At 38.9% G+C, this 19938-nt stretch overlaps 1 protein-coding gene across 3 annotated transcripts in view; it reads right to left on the bottom strand.

Annotated features, from left to right (window-relative positions):
* Nucleotides 1-1877: 1877 nt before the first annotated feature.
* LOC129726161 (diacylglycerol kinase 1) overlaps nt 1878-19938 on the bottom strand; it is a 247884-nt gene continuing 229823 nt past the window's right edge. For 2 of the 3 annotated variants that reach the window (XM_055682855.1, XM_055682856.1), the window contains exons 16-20: nt 19255-19914; nt 4204-4359; nt 3931-4147; nt 3694-3875; nt 1878-3628 (exon numbers count right to left, since the gene is read on the bottom strand). In XM_055682855.1, the coding sequence (XP_055538830.1) occupies nt 3539-3628; nt 3694-3875; nt 3931-4147; nt 4204-4359; nt 19255-19914 (1305 nt within the window). In that variant the 3' untranslated portion in view covers nt 1878-3538. The remainder of the gene's footprint in view (nt 3629-3693; nt 3876-3930; nt 4148-4203; nt 4360-19254; nt 19915-19938) is intronic. The other variant, XR_008728257.1, reaches the window with a different exon arrangement.

Here is a 19938-nt window from a genome sequence, read left to right as displayed (position 1 = left end):
ACTCATTTGCACCTGTTTGAAAATACAAAATTCGTGCCCATCCAGAACAATATTCGCAACTTCGGCAACTCTGTTCAGACAGTATAACATATTTTCATTTCAAGTAAACACTGGGGGACGAAACGAAAGTGTTTCTAATTAGACATTTGAGGTTGAGGTTGAGGTTGTATGTTCTCCTGCAGAAACACATACAAGCGTGTGGCCGTCATATTTTTTGTTACTTTTTAGTTGTTACTTATTGTGTATAATGCGCAGTCATAAGACACAATAAGTAATAAAAAATTGCCCCAAAGTAATAAAATGTTCCCCGTTTGCGTTGGGTGTACTCTGGGAACTACTAATTACTCTGGGAAAAGAATCTATTATTAGTACTTCCCTAATATGAAACTTTTTCACGTGGAAAAACCGCTCCAACTTCTTTCACGATCCAAGAACAAGTGATTGAGAAATCTAAGGTTCCCTCAGATAAGAATATGGTCCTAGAAATCATCGTGACCGGAACTACGTAATAATTCACGAAATTATTACGAAAGCTCCACCCGAACTCATTGGTGACGGGAGCCACCCCCCTAAAGTATCCACAAGGTATTGATTTCCAACCTCCGAAGTACGGGTATGACCGAACCGCTTCTCTTTGGAATCTCTAACAACTTCTGTCTCCCTAATTCTCATTGCTGCGAAAGGGGCGTCTCTACTCCCCTTAACTTCACCGTCGAACCAACCCGTTTGCGAGTTACAGTGGGCCCAAAGCTTAATCAAACTTTCAAATGCTCTGCGCGAGATAGCCAAAGATGCACACTCACTCTCTTGTTAAGGTGAGAACGAAAAGAAGGAAGCTTTAATATTGAGCGAGCCAAATCTACAAGGGGTTGCTCAATGTAATATTTTTATTTGTAATTGTTAATTTATAAATAACCAAAATTATGGCAATGCTACAACCTTTGTCACATATCGGGGGTGGGGGTCCAAAAATCGGGTTTTTTGCGTTACGTAAATTATGGATGTCGCCTTACCGGGCAACGCAAGTGCTGCTTAAATTTACCGTTGCGTAGTTCAGTCAACGTTCAACTTCGAAAACAATAAGAAACAAAAAAGCTATAAAAGGACTGGCAGGAAAATTTAGAAAAGAAAATGGTTTCCCCCCGGGGTTTCAGTAAAATTTATTCAATGAAATCAATCTACAAACATTCTTGAACTAATTAAACTCAACTTAGCCTTTGCTATCGAATTTCCGGAAGTCGTGCCTCAAAATAGTTAAAGCTTTATTTTTTGGCCGATAAATAAGAGCATACAATTTTTTATATCGAAAAAGTTGTTTATGCCAAATGTCTTAGAAACTGGATGGATCGTCGAGTCGGTAGGTTTTCGAACTGGAAGACAGAATGTCGATTTCCCTGAAATTTTTTTTCGAAACTATGCTTTATCAGTACGTTCAAGGTGAGACGTTATAGGAGCCAAAAACGGCCGACTTCTAATTTTCGAAGACACTCGATAGTATGGTAATGCATATGTCAATAATGATATATTTTCACAGGTGATGCATTACCTTTTTCCGAGTTTTGTGCCTTTGAAAATACGGCGTCGGCCGTTTCTGGCTCCTATTGCGTTTGACCTTAACGCACTTTGAACGGATGAAGTTAACAATAGAAATAATTCGGGTCTACAACAGTAATCAAATATTCCATCACAGCTGCCAAATAAACGGTTGCGTTAGCGACAGCGCGCCTAAGAGGCCATCCACATACCACGTGGACAGATTTTTAACGATTATTACTCCCCCCCCCTCGCCCCGTGGACAAATGCCCATATAAATTCTTTTTTTTTGTAAGAACCGTGGACATTCCACGACCCCCCCCCCCAAAAGTCCACGTGGTATGTGGATGGCCCCTAATATAATTCCCTCCCGAAAAAAAAGTCAAATACGAATAAACTTAGAACTAAAGACCAGCGCACACTGTTTAGGGTTTTCAATTTGCACCTCTATGTTGCCGTAAGACGTTATTCCATATCAAATAAATCATGCGAAGAAAAATTTCGCATTCGCAATTTCGCAGAATTCGTGCATTTTCTATTCAATTGTGAATTCGTTCTTGGCTTGGAATTGTGAACTTTTACGATGCAATCACATAAAAGAGGGAAAAAATGATTATTTTTCAACAAATTTGCAAAGCAAAGCCTTGGTGCAACATTCCGATTCGGAACTTGACCTTCTGTTTGTTATACACAGACTTCGCAGCCAACTGTTTAGTGTACAGGACAATTGCGGGGCTAACGCTACGATCCTACTGACACAAACAGTCTCTCCCGAGCCGAGACTCGAACCTACGACGACTGGCTTGTTAGGCCAGCATCGTACCTCGAGTCCATCTGGGAGATTTTGTTGTAACCCAGAATGCTTATCAAAACGAACGAAATATTTTCAGCTAAACCTCACGCTTCTTCACAATTTGCCATGGAATGCCTTGCTCTTCTCTGTCTATCGTAAGTTTGTCCGTAGAATAAGGAAAAAAAAAAACGATTCTATATCAAAACTCCAAAAAAGTATCGCATCCGAAGTGTTAATTCTACTTCGAGATTGTGTGAAAATTTTAAGATACGTGGCAGTACCGCCACACTACTTAATGATTACACGTTAAAGCACATAAACCGAGCATTCGATCACTTTTCAGTGAGTCTTTGATACCATTAGAGTACGGCCACTGACTAACCTGCTTATAAAGATATAGGATTATAGTATGCAACAGCAATAATATTAATAATAATATCCGGTCTATAATCACAATTCAACAGATACGGACTGTATCGAAACATAATGGTAACAACTTGGGCGTAAGTTTCAACTATACGTTAATGTAAATATACACATCTTTTGCATCTTTTGGCCCGACTTTCGCTTGCAGTTTCGATCAACAGAAATTAAACTTAGATAATCACCAAACTGTTTTTTTGTTGTTGTTACATTGATTAGTTATATTTATATGTTGTTCTAATCGATAAGCAAGTTTGGGAGACCTGTGTCGTAAATATAGGATCAGTTCTTGTTGCTAATCTTTGGTGATGCACTGTGGGACTAATTGGTTTGTGTGGTTTGGTGGGGAGGGTGGGAGAAATATTGTTTTTGGAGCAAAAACCACTTCCTAGTTCTATCATAGTCGAATTTCGATACGAAATCGTGTGTCTTACCTTGTATATAGTTAAATATGTTACAGTTGTTTTCTAATCCTTCGTATAAAATAAAAAGTAGATTCTGAGCCTAGACCATCTGGAAATATGGTTTGGATTAATTCCAGATGAAACTTGCCGTCTACTTGTTTTTTAGCTAAAGATTCACTATACTTTGATCTGTATTTTTGGTTTTGGTTCCCGGTTAAAGCTAGTGTTGTCACTTGTCGATATTCTGCTTAATTGTGTTGGTATTTTACGCACACTGCAACGAAGCGCTAGAAGTACGCGAGGGTTGATACGACGTTTTTTACGCGTCGGATAGACTCTGCTAGGCTTCGTTCGCCGGAGTATTTAAGTCGGGCCTCTTTGTTAGTCATCTCTTCAGAAAATTAAAGAATCCGCCACTCTTTTCGGAACGTGGAGCCATCAGCATTGGAACTTGGTTCTTGTGGGTTAATCGAATCTGAGTAAGTGGAATAAAAACCGTCGTTTAGCGGTTGTTTCACAGTTCAGCTCTAAGTAACTTACCGTACAAGGAACTTGCATCCATGGTTCTCCATCTATTTGCATTGGAAACGTCTTTTTGGTGGTTATCACAACCTCACTACACTGTGCCAGTCGTCTACCGGAAGCCCTCAGCCCTGTTCGGACCTGGCCCATGTGAAGGCAGTTTTCCAAACCAATCACCTCAATTCGATGATCTCCAATATCTGTGGGTACAGAAAATATCAAGAAAAATCCAATTCCAACTGTAAATTGCTATACCTTGAATTGCAATAGAAAGATCGACCGAATTGAAACTGTTGGCCGATAGTTCTTTGTCCGAAGTTTTCAGTTTCTTCCGAAAGGGACCTTTTCGCATCCGTTTCTGGGACAAGTGTTCGCCCCACAGATTTGATCCCCCGTGAGTGTACGGGATGTTGAGCAGTGCAATGCCCTGCAGCTGGGGTCCGTTTGCCAGTTCCAACGAAACACCGTCGCACTGTAAAAAAGTTGTTTGAATGCAACAATCAGCTTCTACCCACAGGCGTCACTTACCACAATTTCCAAATTTTCGTGCAAATTTTTACATGATGCCGCAAACGTTTCCGATGTGGCGTATTCGAAATACCACAGCTTGTTCTTCATGCGACTGTTGAATTTGTGCGGATTTTTCTCCCGTTCCAAATGAAACTTCACACAGATCGCTGCGTCCTGAAAATGAAAATCCTTTTAAAAAGCTAAAAGGTAAGGCTTCCTGGCACCGTAAAGATGAGCCAGTTATTAAGATGTTTGCGGCATCAACCCAGTCTTTTGAACGGCCCCTTGACATCCGAAAAATAATAGCCGGAAGTGCGAATAACTTGTGACAAGATGTTTACTGATATTTTCTCATTATAAACTTTGAAGACTCCGCTTCTCCCTCCCCCGCTCGATGACTGTGGTCGGCTGCCGTTCTGATGAAGTTCACTAGCAGCACGCCTAACGCGGAAAGGAAGTCGAAAGGCACTCGTGGAAAACAACTCTAAAACAACAGCCGCAAACAACTGCAAAAATTTGTTGTAACTCAAACTGTAACTAAAACCCTTCTTTCTCCATGCTCGGTCGGACGGCGAAAAGCTTTTCTCTTAGCGTAGAGTGCAGTGGGAATCAAGCTGTTATTTTTTATACACACGAGCAAGGAGGACTTCCCATTGTATTGTTGGTGCGGTTTGTGAAAACGTACACAGCGTTGGACCCTACTATATGGACGACAACAAAGTGTAAACTTGACAAATAATGAAAAGTGGCACATAGTACAGTGGATTGTTTAGTGTTCTTTCGATAGTTTCACGCTTCGTGATTATTCCTTTGTGTATTTACCGAACGTATAGCATTGCAGGAAATTCAGAAACGTGCCTGGGTGAGTAAAAGATGATTACAAACAAACGTACGATTATTCTGTGTGGAAATCTCAAAATTTAGTACATTTAAGAAATGTCGTAAATGAATAAAGTTACTGATTGAAAATCTAATTCCTTCTGGAGACATTCGCATTTTTTTTCAACTTTACTAACTTTCCATATTAACAAAACAAGACAGATAATTCCAGGAAGTGAAAACAATAATAAAACTGTGCCGTTAACATTCATCATCAAGCTGAGGGTAAAAATTGATAGTGATTGTCTTCTTTTATATTTCCACGCTCGTTATTTTCATTTTGTTCGCTCCAATCAGCCTCGCGTTGTGTGGAGAATTTCCTGACTGCTAATGCTTTCTGTTTAAAAGCGCAATACGCCATTATTTTAACTGTTTTCAGTGGAAGAAGGCGGATGACACCAGTTTTAGTAACACCACCAGAGCACTGTGTGACTTGTTTCCGACAGCAGTTTCGTACCGGTGGCGGAGGGAAAGTATGCTGCAGCTATTTCGGGACTCTTTCGCTCGATTCCGGAGGCGGAACTCATAAAGGAATAAACCGGTGTCTGACATGCAATGCAGTCATTTAGTGCTTCCGAAATTTTTACAGTGGCAAAGGAAAGGAGCGTGGAACTGTGTCAGAAGAAATTTGTCTGAAATAGTTATTTATGAAATAATCTCCACCTTTTAAGCCTATGTTATTTTCGAAAACTATTCTGCTTTACCCCGATTTGCCCTAGCTTTCCGCAAGTAGTACATATTACGGGAGAAGAAGAATCGGAAATAGCTTTCGTACGATACGGGACGGGTCACGGAAGAAGTGTTTCAAAATTTTGTGCAACTGGCATGCGGAACGGCATCCTTCTGGTTGATTTCTGAGTTCGAGCGAAGTGGAGAGAAAACTGTTGATGCCGGCACACTGCTGTGCTGCAGTGGAAAATCCGAAATATGAAAGGTGATGACCTATTTAACCGGCTGCAGTTTGATACGCCAAACGATTTCCTACCCAGTTTCATGCACTTAGGTCCGCCCGCATAGTTCTCCATCTGTGTTTTAGGCAGAACTGTAGCATAGGACTTGAACGTCAATAGTAAAGTTTTGCTGTACGTCCGTGCAGTCCGTTTATCACGACGAGAGACAGCGGCCTCAGGTTCCGGTTAGTGCAGTGTTGTTCTGACAAAGGCAGTGTGTGAAGCCGTTTCAATGGAAAACCTCTACACATAGTGCGCACAAGTCCCACACGCATGAGTTGTTATCGCAGTTTGTCTGAATTTTAGAAGCAAATGACAACTATTAGTTGTGATTGGACACCCGCTTCAAAATCGTGAAATTAGTTTTGTAGAACAAAAAGTATATTTATGTTTTTAGCCAAAGTTTAAAATATTTTTTTTTGTTTCGTGCCTCATAAGGGGCCATCCACATACCACGTGGACAGATTTTTGACGATATTTAACACCCCCCCCCCCCGTGGACAAATGCCCATATAAATACTTTTTTTTTTGTAAGGACCGTGGACATTACACAACCCCCCCAATTTGTCCACGTGGTATGTGGATGGCCCCTAATACCGGAAAAGAACTCGAGTTAATTGAGGTACAGCGAAAAGGCAAAAATAAAAAGAAAAAACTTCAAAAGTATGAGTATGAGATTTGACGTAGTACAACACACCAAAATTTCACTTTATGGTTCAGCAAAGTACATTGCTGAAAGTGTATCAGCAAACCATTTGTTTACTGAATCACAGCATTTTTTTCAAAAGTTTGCTGGAATTCAGTTCTACAATTTACAGAATTTCGTTCAGTAATTTTATTTTTGCTGTAAACCAGTATTTCATTGATAAATTTACTGGAAACCAGTAATCGATTCGGTGATTCGCGAAAATACAGCAAAACTATTTGCTGAACAGAAAACAGTAAATGAATGTTGCTGGAATCCAGCGAAAGAATTGATATGTCAAAAAATTTTACGTCAAGCTGTCATTAGTAAAACGCGCCAAATCGCTGTGGCTGGTAAGGGATCATCGCTAAGCTCCTGATAGCGGATATGAAACCATAGCTAAGTCACTGTTGGACTAGATAAACTTAAAAGTTGACATGTTAATCATATATCTCTAGTTCAACAGTAACTTGGCTATGATCCGATGGGCGTATGGAAGCTGGTGGCTGAGGGAAACATGGTTCCCTTGAACTAACTGGTTAACCAGAAAATTGATTTATGCTTTGCTTTGCAATTTTATCCAACACTTGCCCTGCGAAGCTAATTGATAGTGCAGCTAATTCAAACCACGTCTTTATACATAATACCAATTGATCAGTCAAAGAATGAATTATGATATATTTACCGTATTTCTGTTTGCTGCTGGAGAACCAAAAATAACTTACAAAGCAGCGTATTTTTTCAATTTTAAATATGACTTTCTTTTCACAACTTTTGAACCACGTGTTTAATCATTATGAAATCCATCTCCCTTAACTAGCCCGTTCATTTGATATCAACTCTGTTCAAATCGAAACCATTTCAATGCACACGCGAGCACAAAAATTATTTTAAAGGTGATTTACAAAAACTCACCAGAAATCGTTCGAAATTTTTTATAATCGGCGATTTTAACGCTAAACATCGTTCATGGAATAATTCTCAAAGTAATTCCAATGGAAAAATTTTATTCAATGATTGTTCTTCAGGATACTATTCTATTTTGATTCCGAATAGTCCTACATGCTTTTCTTCTGTAAGAAACCCATCAACAATTGATTTAGTGTTAACAGATCAAAGTCAGGTACGTAGTGATTTGATCACACATGCTGACTTTGATTCTGATCATCTTCCAATAACTTTTTCTTTATCACATGAATCAGTTTTAAACCCTATGAGCTCTGTTTTTAATTATAACAAGGCTAATTGGGAAAGATACAAAACACATATTGAGAGAAATTTCAATCATGAGCTTGATTTGCAAAACGAAGTGAATATTGATTCCGCTTTGGAAGCATTAAAATGTGCAATTGTTGATGCCAGGAATTACTCTGTTCCAAAGGCTCAAGTGAAATTTGATTCACCGATAATTGACGAAAATCTTCAACTTCTAATTCGTTTGAAAAATGTCCGCAGACGTCAATATCAACGTTCTCGTGACCCTGTTTTAAAACTATTTATAAAGATTTACAGAAAGAGATTAAACATAGATTTACTCTTCTGAGAAATCAAAATTTTGAAACTAAAGTTGAAAAATTGAAACCATATTCAAAACCTTTTTGGAAGCTGTCGAAGATTCTTAAAAAACCTTCAAAGCCTATTCCAGTTTTAAAAGATGGTGAACGCTTTCTTGTATCCAATGAACAAACGGCTCAAAGACTTGCTCAACAGTTTGAGAGTGTTCATAACTCAAATTTGAATTTTGTGAGTCCAATTGAAAATAAAGTCACACGTCAATTTGATTTGATTTCTTTCCAGAATTTTTACCTGCAGAAATAATTGAAACTAACTTGAATGAGATTAAATCAATTATTAAAAATTTCAAAAATATGAAAGCACCTGGTGACGATGGAATCTTTAATATACTAATCAAACATCTCCCTGAGAGCACAATGGAATTTTTAGTTAAAATTTTCAATTGCTGCTTCAAAATTGCATTTTTTTCCAAATTATGGAAAAATGCAAAAATTACTCCAATTTTAAAACCGGATGAGAACCCAGCTGAAGTTTCAAGTTATCGACCAATCAGTTTGCTTTCTTCAATAAGTGAACTGTTTGAGAGAATTATTTTTAACAGAATGATGTCACACATTAACGAAAATTCAATTTTTGCAGATGAACAGTTTGGATTTTGCCATGGGCATTCCACTACTCATCAATTGCTCAGAGTTACTAATATGATACGAGCTAACAAATCTGAAGGTTATTCCACTGGAGCTGCTCTTTTAGACATAGAAAAAGCATTCGACAGTGTTTGGCATAAAGGTTTGATTGCGAAATTGCAAACTTTGAATTTTCCAATTTTCCTAATCAAAATTTAAAAAAATTATCTTACTGATCGAACTCTGCAGGTTGTCTATCAGAATTCAAAATCTGATAGATTTCCTGTCAGAGCAGGTGTGCCCCAAGGTTCAGTCTTGGGTCCAGTCCTGTACAACATATTCACTTCAGATCTTCCTGATTTACCTCCAGGATGCACAAAGTCATTGTTCTGCGATGACACAAGCATTTCCGTATAAGGAAAAAGTCTTCGTGTCATATGCAGTCGATTGCAGAAAAGTTTAGATATTTTTTCTTCCTACTTGCAAAAGTGGAAAATCTCTCCCAATGCTTCTAAAACTCTAATGATAATTTTTCCGCATAAGCCTAGGGCTTCTTTCCTTAAGCCAAACAATAATCACGTTGTCAAGCTGAATGGGGTTATTTTACGTTGGTCTGACAAGGTTAAGTACTTGGGACTAATTTATGATAAAAAACTTATTTTCAAAGAGCACATTGAGAGTATACAAGCCAAGTGTATCAAATATACGAGATGTTTATAACCTCTCATTAACAGGAATTCTAAACTTTGTTTAAAGAACAAACTTTTGATTTACAAATAAATTTTTAGACCAGCAATGCTTTATGCTGTACTAATCTGGTCAAGTTGCTGTTCAACAAGGAAGAAAACGCTCCAAAGGATTCAGAATAAAATTCTGAAAATAATTTTGAAGCGTCCTCCTTGGTTTGGTACACTCGAATTACATATGTCAAATAAAATTATTAACAATTTTCGACAAAAATCGTTGCAATCCTCAATTACTACGATAAGCTCTCTTTATAGCCAATAATTTAGCAATTAAGTTAGTTGTAAGTTTACTACCCCTTTTCTGACAAGTTGGTTTAAATCCCTACGAATGATAAGTCCTAATTGCGAAAGCTAACAAATCCTATCAATTCAAATTACAAATTTCTAACAGTGTTGAGAAGTCACCATTTGCGATTGGACACACATACTCATTATTTACTAATATTTATCATAAATACTTAAGCTACTAACAAATCCCCCCCTTTAAAAAAAAAAACTGTTCAAATCGATCGTGTAGTTTTTGAGATAATGAAGTTTCGTGATTTTCACGTTTTGACACATTACAGACAAATTTACAGTCCGATTACAATTAAATTCAACAGGGTGTTATGAGGCAGTTAAACCTTTCATTTGACACTAATTTTGTGAAAATCGGGTAATCCATCTCTGAGAAAAGCGAGTGAGTTTAAGTAGTCTTCGGAAGATGTTTCTTTTCATTACTGGATTTCACATTTTTAAACATAACAGGCAAAGTAATAGTCCGATTGCCAAAAAAATCAATAGGGTCTTATGAGGCAACTAGACCTTCCATTTGACACTGATGTTATGAAAATCGGTCCAGCCATCTCTGAAAAACATGAGTCAAAGAGTCTCCAGAACACGTTTCTTTTCATATTTTTTTGTCTGTATTTTTTAAGTTTTCAGCCTACGCTTGTTCGCCTCATTTCATTTTTCTTTCCATAACTTGAAAAAATTGACAGCTCTATCAGTCGAACTTTAAACTGGATGGCGAAAACAGTGAAGGTACTCTGTTCAGAAGTGTGCGCGTTTAAAGATCGGTACCCCGCCGCGTTGAAAACGGACATCGTGCGGCAGTTCGTGGACACCGGATACGCCCGTTCCGGCATCTACAACATCTTGGCACCGTTGGACAACAATCAAAGCATCGAAAGAAACCCCGGTTCTGGACAGCCATCGACCCTAAGCGACAAGAAGCTTTACAGGATGCTGAAGAGGAAGACCGAGAGAAAAGTGGCTACATCGCTGCGTGCGCTTGGCCGGGAGATCGATGCAACCGACCAAGCAATGAAAAAGTACCTGGCGAACTTGGACATACATGTCAGCAAGTGGCAGTCCCGTCCACTAGCATCGGAGCTGCAGGCAATGACGCAGCGGCAACGCCTGAATAAGATAATCAAGTCGATTTTCCCCAGTTCGTACTCATATACCAACCAGAACACACGCAAGGGCTACTTTCCGCTAGAACAATAGACATTCGTTTCCCTTTGTTTGAACGAGATTGCCGTACGTTGTGTTTCCATTTGGTGCGAGAAACGACCCATATCAAAGAAAAATATGGTAGCTTTCTTTGATAATTTGTTCCAGTATTGCCTGCTTTAGGTGGAGTAGGGAACCTGTATATTAGAGAAATGACAAGACACTCACCGTTAAGGCAACTGTCAACATCAAAACGGATAACGGCAATGCAAAATTATACAGCTCGCCCGTTTTGATGTTGACAGGTGCCTTAACGGTGAGTGTCTCGGCGTCTCTCTGGTGTATAGGCTGACTAAGGTGGAGCGAGCAACATATAGCGAATATATATATATATATATATATATATATATATATATATATATATATATATATATATATATATATATATATATATATATATATATATATATATATATATATATATATATATATATATATATATACGAAAGAACCGTAAACGATTGCACTCGAGCGATCGCAACGATCCTTTCAAATGTTGGTTGCTTGCAGGCGTAATTCGGCTACTCCACGTCGTGCTTTCACTGTGATATACCGCGATGATTCTTAGTGATTTCAAATATCACATGCTAATGCACCATGCTACCATTTCCGTAAGCATTGATTATACCTACTTGCTCCAGTAAGCATACAGTTGAACGCAATCTAACGTTCATTTGGATTCATAATTTTGTATCACTGGCGATAATATCTTAAAAATTCTCGCGATACCGTTGAATGCAAGTGAACTTGGATACAGTAAATACTATCGTGTTTGTATCATTCAGGGAACTCTTAGAAGTAGCCAGCCTATACACTAGAGAGACGCCGAGACACTCACCGTTAAGGGAACTGTCAACATCAAAACGAGCCAGCTGTATAATTTTGCATTGCCGTTATCCGTTTTGATGTTGACAGTTGCCTTAACGGTGAGTGTCTTGTCATTTCTCTAATATACAGGTTCCCTACTTCGAAGCGAAAAACAATCAGCAGCGTTTTATGGAAAACTTGTACGCGAGTAGAAACAATTGAACGATACTTGATGAATCAAAGAGCACATTTGCATGGAATATTGCTAGTGAGTGAAAATTTCCATGCTTGACTGTCTGTGTAGATTTTCGACTATGCTTTATGCGGCCTCCGATTTAAGAGGAAGAAAAACTCCTCAGAGACCGCATGACTCTAGATTTCAGTCTTTGCAAGGCCATACAGATGCACCACGTCCGACATTGCGTTCTAATAACGTATTACGGAGGCCGTGAAATTGCAGAGCAGTTCGTGAAGCAAAACCAATTTCAAACACGCTAGTTGTCACGAACAAAAAAGTTACACCATCCCAGTGCATATTGAAGACGATGCCATTGAAGTGAAAGTACACGATCTGCCTTTCCAGGTAGAGTCGAATGCGATCAGCATGCAAATGGAGGTATATGGGGAAGTAATTTCTTCCAGATACGATAAGTGGAAAAATTTCTTTGGTGGCGTGTTCAGCGACGTATGCAAATTGCGAATGCGCTTGCATCGGCCACTACCTAGTTATGTCAAATTCGAGTTCGATAATTTAACTGAATCACTTTTAAGCCGTGTTTCGTACGTTGGCCAGCTAGCAACTTGCCAATTTCGTACAAAAGAAGTGCATTTCGGATCATCATGCAATAAAGCAACAAAGCGTAATTCACCACTACCAACTGAAAAGCAACCTAAAACCTCTCCATCCATCCCCAGTCAACTAGCTAATATCCGAAAAGCCGAGACTTCTACCATGAAAGCAACAGCATCATTAGCAAAGACACAAATCATGAAGGAAGAAGTTAAAACAGCTTCACCACTACAGTCAGAGCAAACACGCTGATACCACAACCGTTGGAAAAAAATTAAGCAAGAAGAAGAAGACGAGAGATTGGCTCACTGTCCAGGAAAAACAATTATTACTCGCTCAAATAAACAGCAGCAGTAGTGTTTTTTTTGTATCTTCTTATATATCTTTTTGCATATTTCTCAACGGTGTAGCTTAAGTGCATTGTGCCGTGTCGAATCAAAAAGTTGAAACAAGTCAATTTTCCCGGCAAATCGCGTAGTGGAGGTGGTGATGGACGACAAGACCCGTTTCACCCTAAATGGCAACGACTGGCAAGGCACTTCGTTTTTTACTTCCCCCGCGAACAAAATGAGCACCGAGGTGAAGTTCATTTTACACACCAAGTTCCCCAAGCCGGTGCTACTGGGGCAGACAATCAGCGAGAAGAGGGTGTCAAAGCCGCTCTTCTTTCGCTTCGGACTGGTCATGAACGGTAAAATTTGTAGTACGAAGTGCCTGCTCGAAGTTGGCTCGTTTATCATGAAACACCATAAGTCCGAAGACGCGGTGTTTTGGCCGGATTTGGCGTCGGCTCATCACTCGAAGTAATCGTTGGAGGAGATGCAGCGGCTGAATTTCGATGTGATACCCATGTTGGCGAGCCCACCCAACGTCCCCAAGTTTCGTTTTATCGAGGATTTCTGGGCAAACCTAAAGTGTAAGATTTACTCCAACAATTCTGTCGAGAAACTGAGCAGAAATTGATAAATGAAATGAAAAGAGAACTCAAAAACATGCCTACATGCACGTTTTCGTCCGCCATGACGAATGTTAAAATGCTTAACTGCCGGAAGGCCGCTCGAAAGGACGTATGCTACAACCCGCTACGCTACTGTTAATAGAGAACCATCCATACGTCTCATCTTCCACCAGAAAAATGTAACTAGTTTTTTCATAGCCGAATAGTACATTCTCGACTGACTAGGTTCCCGGTAACCTAAAAATATCCATATTGGGTGGTATGTGACGTTGTATTTTTAATTGTTTTTATAGTCACCAAAAGCCCCGGTGGAATCTGTTCCCGAAGGACCATTTTATAATTTTTATAATTTTATGAGCTTTGAACAAATAATTGTAAGATTCTTTTCAAATATTCATAAAATTCCTCTGTTTCAGAATATATCTCTGAAAAACCGGATTTCCGGCAATGAGAATTTTCTTCCGGAGCACCGTTGACACTAATTTCAAAGTAGTTACTGAATGTTTTGGTACTTGAACTATCGAAATCGGATGAAAACGATGATCGTCGCTGATCGTCGCTGCGCGTGAACTAACTTGTATACAGGTATCTTGTTCTAGTCATCTTTGTTTTTAATGAGCTTTAAGATGTCACCGATTTTTATCACTATTGATTGCATTGAACAATGAAATTTCGTCTCGTGAAACCTAAAAAGGTACCCGGGTACCCCGTTGAGTACATAACGTTTAAACAGTATGTCCACAACGCTTCTGTGTGGTACCATTCGTCGACGTGTAGGCATATCCCCAGTTTTGTGGAAACAAAACTGGTATATCGTCGGTTTTGTTCAAAACTTGCGCAACTCATAATTCATAGTGTCAAGAAGGACGGGTTTGTAAATTCAAAAATTCCCATTCTCATCAAACCTATTTGGTCAATCAACATTAGGACTTTTGAATACATACACAATAAACCATGAATTTTGCGATAAGCAGACTGAAACCAAATTTCAACACATGCGAAGAAATAATATCTTTCAGTAGTACTGTAAGTGGCGTAGCCAGATTTTCCCTGGGGGTTCATGAAAAAAAATGAGTTTTGGAGTACTGAAAAGGGAGACAGGTTGACAGAGAAAATATAACCTAATCAATTACTATCAAATTACAAAACGGTACCAGAAAAACAGAGGTTTGACGCGCTTACATCACTCACTCTCAATACGGGTTGCGTTGCAGTAGAGAAATGAGTGCGAGAGAATATTGAAGAGGGAGAATCGAAGAGAACAACTTAGGAGATGAACGAAATGATTTTTTTTTACTCTAATCAGCGATACCGTTTACCGTGCAACGCACGTGCTATTTAAATTCAATGTTGCGTAGTTCGGTCAACAATCAATTCCAAACAACAACAACAACAACAACAACAACAACAACAACAACAACAACAACAACAACAACAACAATAACAACAACAACAACAACAACAACAACAACAACAACAACAACAACAATATCGTATGTTAGCCTGGGGGCTAATAGCGATCTCGATCAACTGAATAAGTTTAGAAAATTCGTTATCGATATTTTTTTTGGCACATTTTGCATGTTGTTCGGATAAGTACAACGGTACACCGTGCCCCAGTGCTGGGTTGAAAAAAATTCCAGCTCGGAAAGATCCTCGACCTGAGTGGGATTCGAACACGATATCACAACCGTGTGAGAGAGCTAGCCGACCGACATCGTTAACCACAGAACCACGGGAACCCAGCCACTAACATTTTTTCAGAGACTTAAGAGCTAATTTGTGCGATTTGTAACATGTTACATGTGAAATGAATGTAATAAATAATACGTGCTTGAGACGTGTAACATGTGACATGTAACTATTCTGTATTATAGTTGCCAAGTTTGCAACCTGATACATCAATCACAGCACCAAACTTGCTTGTCCTCACTTCACAGCTCACAAATCAATATAAAGAAGAAAAATCGGCGCAATAACTTGCTTCGGTTTTTCGTTATCATGCAGCTGACGATAAATTTGAAATTGACGAAAAAACTGATCGAATAAGTTCTGGCAGTTCAATTTGAACTGACGTTACGAGTACGCCGAAAATGAAACGACGAGGAAGAGCGAAACGAAACGAAGTAGATCTCAAGTCGGTTTGAAGCCGAAGTTGAATTGCGTCATCGTCGCTAGACGATTCACTCATAAAGGTGAAGGTTAAAAGGCCTGCCCAGAGGTGCAGACACAAATTTTCATTCCTTCACACAGACGTTGGACCTTCTGTTGCATAGTCTGAAATAGTATATTTTCCCGACATTCTTTCGTCAGAATAATATGCTGGAACTAGACACCTTGTTGTCCATGATAACTAACGACGACCGCATGGTAGCAGAATGAGTAGGTAACAAAAAAGAATAGTAATAAAGCTTTCAAAGCCAAGAAATAAAAAAGTAGAAGGGTGGTATCCAAGACACATGGCATGGATCTTTTATATTAACGCTGTCACTTTAGAAACACCTTAGCTCCAGCCCAGCATATAACTTCATGTATTTTGAGAAATTACATTTATTTCAATAGCCTTAAAAAAGCAAGAACTCAATTACACGCTTTTTGCGTAGTTGTTATCAAGGTTTTGGCGAGAGACAGGAAAATATATTAACTTCTTTAATTATGATTTAGAGCATTTCTAAATGTTTTGTTATTTTTCACGATAGAAACTAGCTTGTTTTTTTTTCTTTGTGTGCAAGAAACAAAAACAAAACCACGCACTGAGAAACAAAATCGGAAATTGAATGTATGCTCATTGAGAAAACTTTACCGATAATTTATGGTACTCTTTTCACCGATGATTAATAGTACTTAAAATAACCTGTTTTGATCTACATGAAGTTTCTAGCAAATAAGTGATATTTTTTCATCGGCAGTAATTTTTTCTCAATGAACAAAGACTGGCTGAAGAAAATTTAAATCGCTGCTGTAAAGTCGAATTTACAACCGTGTTCGTTCAGCTGTTTTACTATTTTCAATGAATGTTAATAAATAAACGAGAAAATACTGTATCTTTGATAAACACCCACACACGTGCAATAGTAATCCATACATACGAACGAATGAGAAATTTAATTCGATAGCATGCGCTTTAATAAGCTACTAATATTTGCCACCATCCTCTTTCTGCTGCTCCAGAAAGAACCGTCCGCTTTGCCGGTCAATAAACAATTGAGAAATTTAATTCGATGATATGTGCTTTTATAAACGGCCAATATTTGCCACCACCCGTTTTCTGGAGCAGAACCGTCCGCTTTGCCGGTCAATTAACAATTGAGAAATTAATTTCGATGGCATTCGCTTTCATAAGCGACTAATATTTGCCACCACTCGCTTTCTACTGCTTTGGAAAGAACAGTCCGTTTTGCCAGTCTATGAACAAATGAAAAATTCATTTCGATGGCATGCGCTATTATAAACGATCAATATTTGCCACCATTCGCTTTCCAGAAAGAACCGTCCGCGTTGCCGGTCAACGCACGAACGCACGAAATTCAACTCGATGGCGTGCGTATACCGGTATAAGTTTGTAAAACGGGTAATGGTAAAAAAAGAAAAAAAAAGGATCGAAAACAGTGACCTCGAGTAAAACAACAACACAAAATCGTTTACAAAATCAGATCGATTGTATCCGTTAGTGCCGGCTGTGCTTGGGAAGAGAAGTAGTTATTGGTTACTCGGTATGATTTTGACAATCGATGTTATTTACCAATTTTTCAATAGTGTGTCTCAAACAATAGGTTGTTTTTGTTACATAAATTTAACCGTAAAAGAATTTATGATCGGTTGATGCCAAAACCTCGATATTCTAAAAAGAAATGAGTTATATATGAGCGCTCAAAACCTGACCACTTTTCCCTGGTTTTCCCTGGTTGAATTACTAGATTTTCAAAATCAAGCGCCAAACTTCGATATAGACGTTAGTCCAATGTCAAAAGCTAGAAAAGGACAGGGGAAAATTTGGAAAAAAAAACTGTTTCTTTCTGGGGTTTCAGTTGAATTTGTTTAATACATAAAATCAATCTAGCAACAGACTTGAATTGGGGCGGTCTTTATTTTATCCGCACGTACGGAGAATTCTGCATTACAAGACTCTGGCAAATGTTTAAATAATTAACTTAGCGTTTGCAATCGGACATCCGGAAGTCGTGCCTCAAGGCGGTTAAAGCTTTACTTTTTTGGCCGATGAAAAAAGCAGAAAATTGTTGATATCGAAAAATTGATTGTTTAAGATAGCTGATTTTTCCCGGACTTAAAGAAACAGACATTTGATTAAAAAAAAGCTCGATTTTGATAATTTCATATCGACAATTTCTGTGCATTTTTTCATCGATCATATATGTGAAACTGTGACCGTTTTGGGACTACACATCCCGAAGTCTCATTGAACCGAAATTTTACATGGTTTTTTTTTTGCGAGTAGACCTACTGCTAATTTGAACCAAATTTTTCCCATGCAATCCATTGGCACTCTAATAAACAGTAATGATGAACTCTAACATTGAAAAAACAAATTCTACTGCAAAAGCTCTGGGAGTGGCTACGTCACTTTTTCTAAGTATTTTGCTTTAATTTGATTTTTTGTGATTTTTTACATTGGATTCAATTGGTATTCAGTATTTTCAAAAGAAAATCACTCTTTTGGTACGTACAAACATAAAAAATTGCAAACCAATTTGTGTTGTTGCAAGAACTCGAAGTGATTTTTTGTTGGTTTTGGTCGATTCCGGTGAAATTCTGCTATAGTCCAAGTGATTTCAATGAGAAGGAGTTGCTACAAGCTTCTGATTCATAGGCTCACATAACATTTCCCACAGATTTTTATCAGTTGGCTGAGTTTCTGAATTCGCTGGAATTAACTGGGTTTTTATATCACAATTTGCGGTTGACGGTTGAATCGGTAATTATAATGTTGCGGAATAATAATCAACCTCGCTTGTGTAATGGTATCAAGCTCCTGGTAAAAAGACCGATGAGTAACATCATTGAAGCGAGAATCTACAAATGTGAAGACGTTTTTACGTATTTACGCGTATCACGATAATTCTCATAGATTTGCCGTTTGATAACAAACGCAGTTTCACGTACGTCTCATATTCGCAATGAATGTTAATGATGCTCAATAAACATCAAATATCCATGTTTCTCGAATGAATAACTTTGTGTTCCATGTATGTATTTGCTCCAGAAGCAACGTATAGCGTCTTTAAGGTTAGGCATGTTTTGTATTGATTGCTCATCATACTATAAGGTCAAAATACAGTGCACTTGCTTTCAATCTGAATTGATGGGGCCGCATGGTTATTTACTAATGGTAACTCTCGATCTAGAATATAGGTAGGCAAATGTATTTCTAAAAGCGATTGAAGTATCCATGTAGAAAATTAGAAAACCCGGTTCGCTTGGCGGATTGCACTCGAACGCCCCAATCAAATGATGACCGTGTTCGATTTCCTGTGCTTACATTGTGCAGCCTTCCGGAAGCCAAAAACCACCGAATGAAGTCCGGAGCCCGCATCTAGAACTAATTGCCGCTAATTTTGCTACTGGTATTGAAACCGGCAGCAAGCTTTCAATACTTACCACACCCACGGAGAAGTAATTGTTGATAATGTTGTACGGTACGGTGAATTCCGAAGCTGCCTGCGGTTTGATCAGCTTGGGCAGGTCAATATTTCGCTCCTTGGCGTTGATCGCCGACGCTGGCGGTGGCAGTTGAGGTTTTTCCTCCGCCGCCAGCCCATCAGCACGTGCCTTATCATCGGTGTCATCTTCATCGTTCCCGCCGCCTTGGCTGTCGCCGTTCGCCGTTACAGCGGTGGATCCGACCGGAAGTGGTTGGCGGTGTTGGTCGTCGCTGTCACCATTGCCACTGCTACTGATGGCTTCCGTGTGACACTCGGAACTACTGTAGCCATTAACAATCATTTTCGAGTGCGGTGCCGGCGTTTCTACGACCGTGTCCCCGTTGCTGGTGGTGATGGGAGCAGTGGTTGTTTGCTGAATAATTTCTTTCACGAACGAGGACGATGATGATGACGACGTCATCGCTGTCATCGTCGATTGCTGGTGTACCGAGGTGTTATTATTGTCACTTAGAATGACACGTTTTGTGTTCTCTATCGATATCTCGGAAGTTTTTGTACTATTTTTAAATTCATCATACGATTGAATCACAGATTTCTCCTCAATTATCCTTCGCGACAGTTCTATCACTTTTTGCACGTTCTCCGATAGCGTAACCTGTTAAAGACAATGGAGCAGAAA

Source organism: Wyeomyia smithii, chromosome 2 (genome assembly GCF_029784165.1).
Source record: "Wyeomyia smithii strain HCP4-BCI-WySm-NY-G18 chromosome 2, ASM2978416v1, whole genome shotgun sequence".
NCBI lineage: Eukaryota > Metazoa > Arthropoda > Insecta > Diptera > Culicidae > Wyeomyia > Wyeomyia smithii.
The sequence above is the reverse complement of the archived record's forward strand: the minus strand, read 5'-3'. Positions and strand labels throughout refer to the sequence as shown.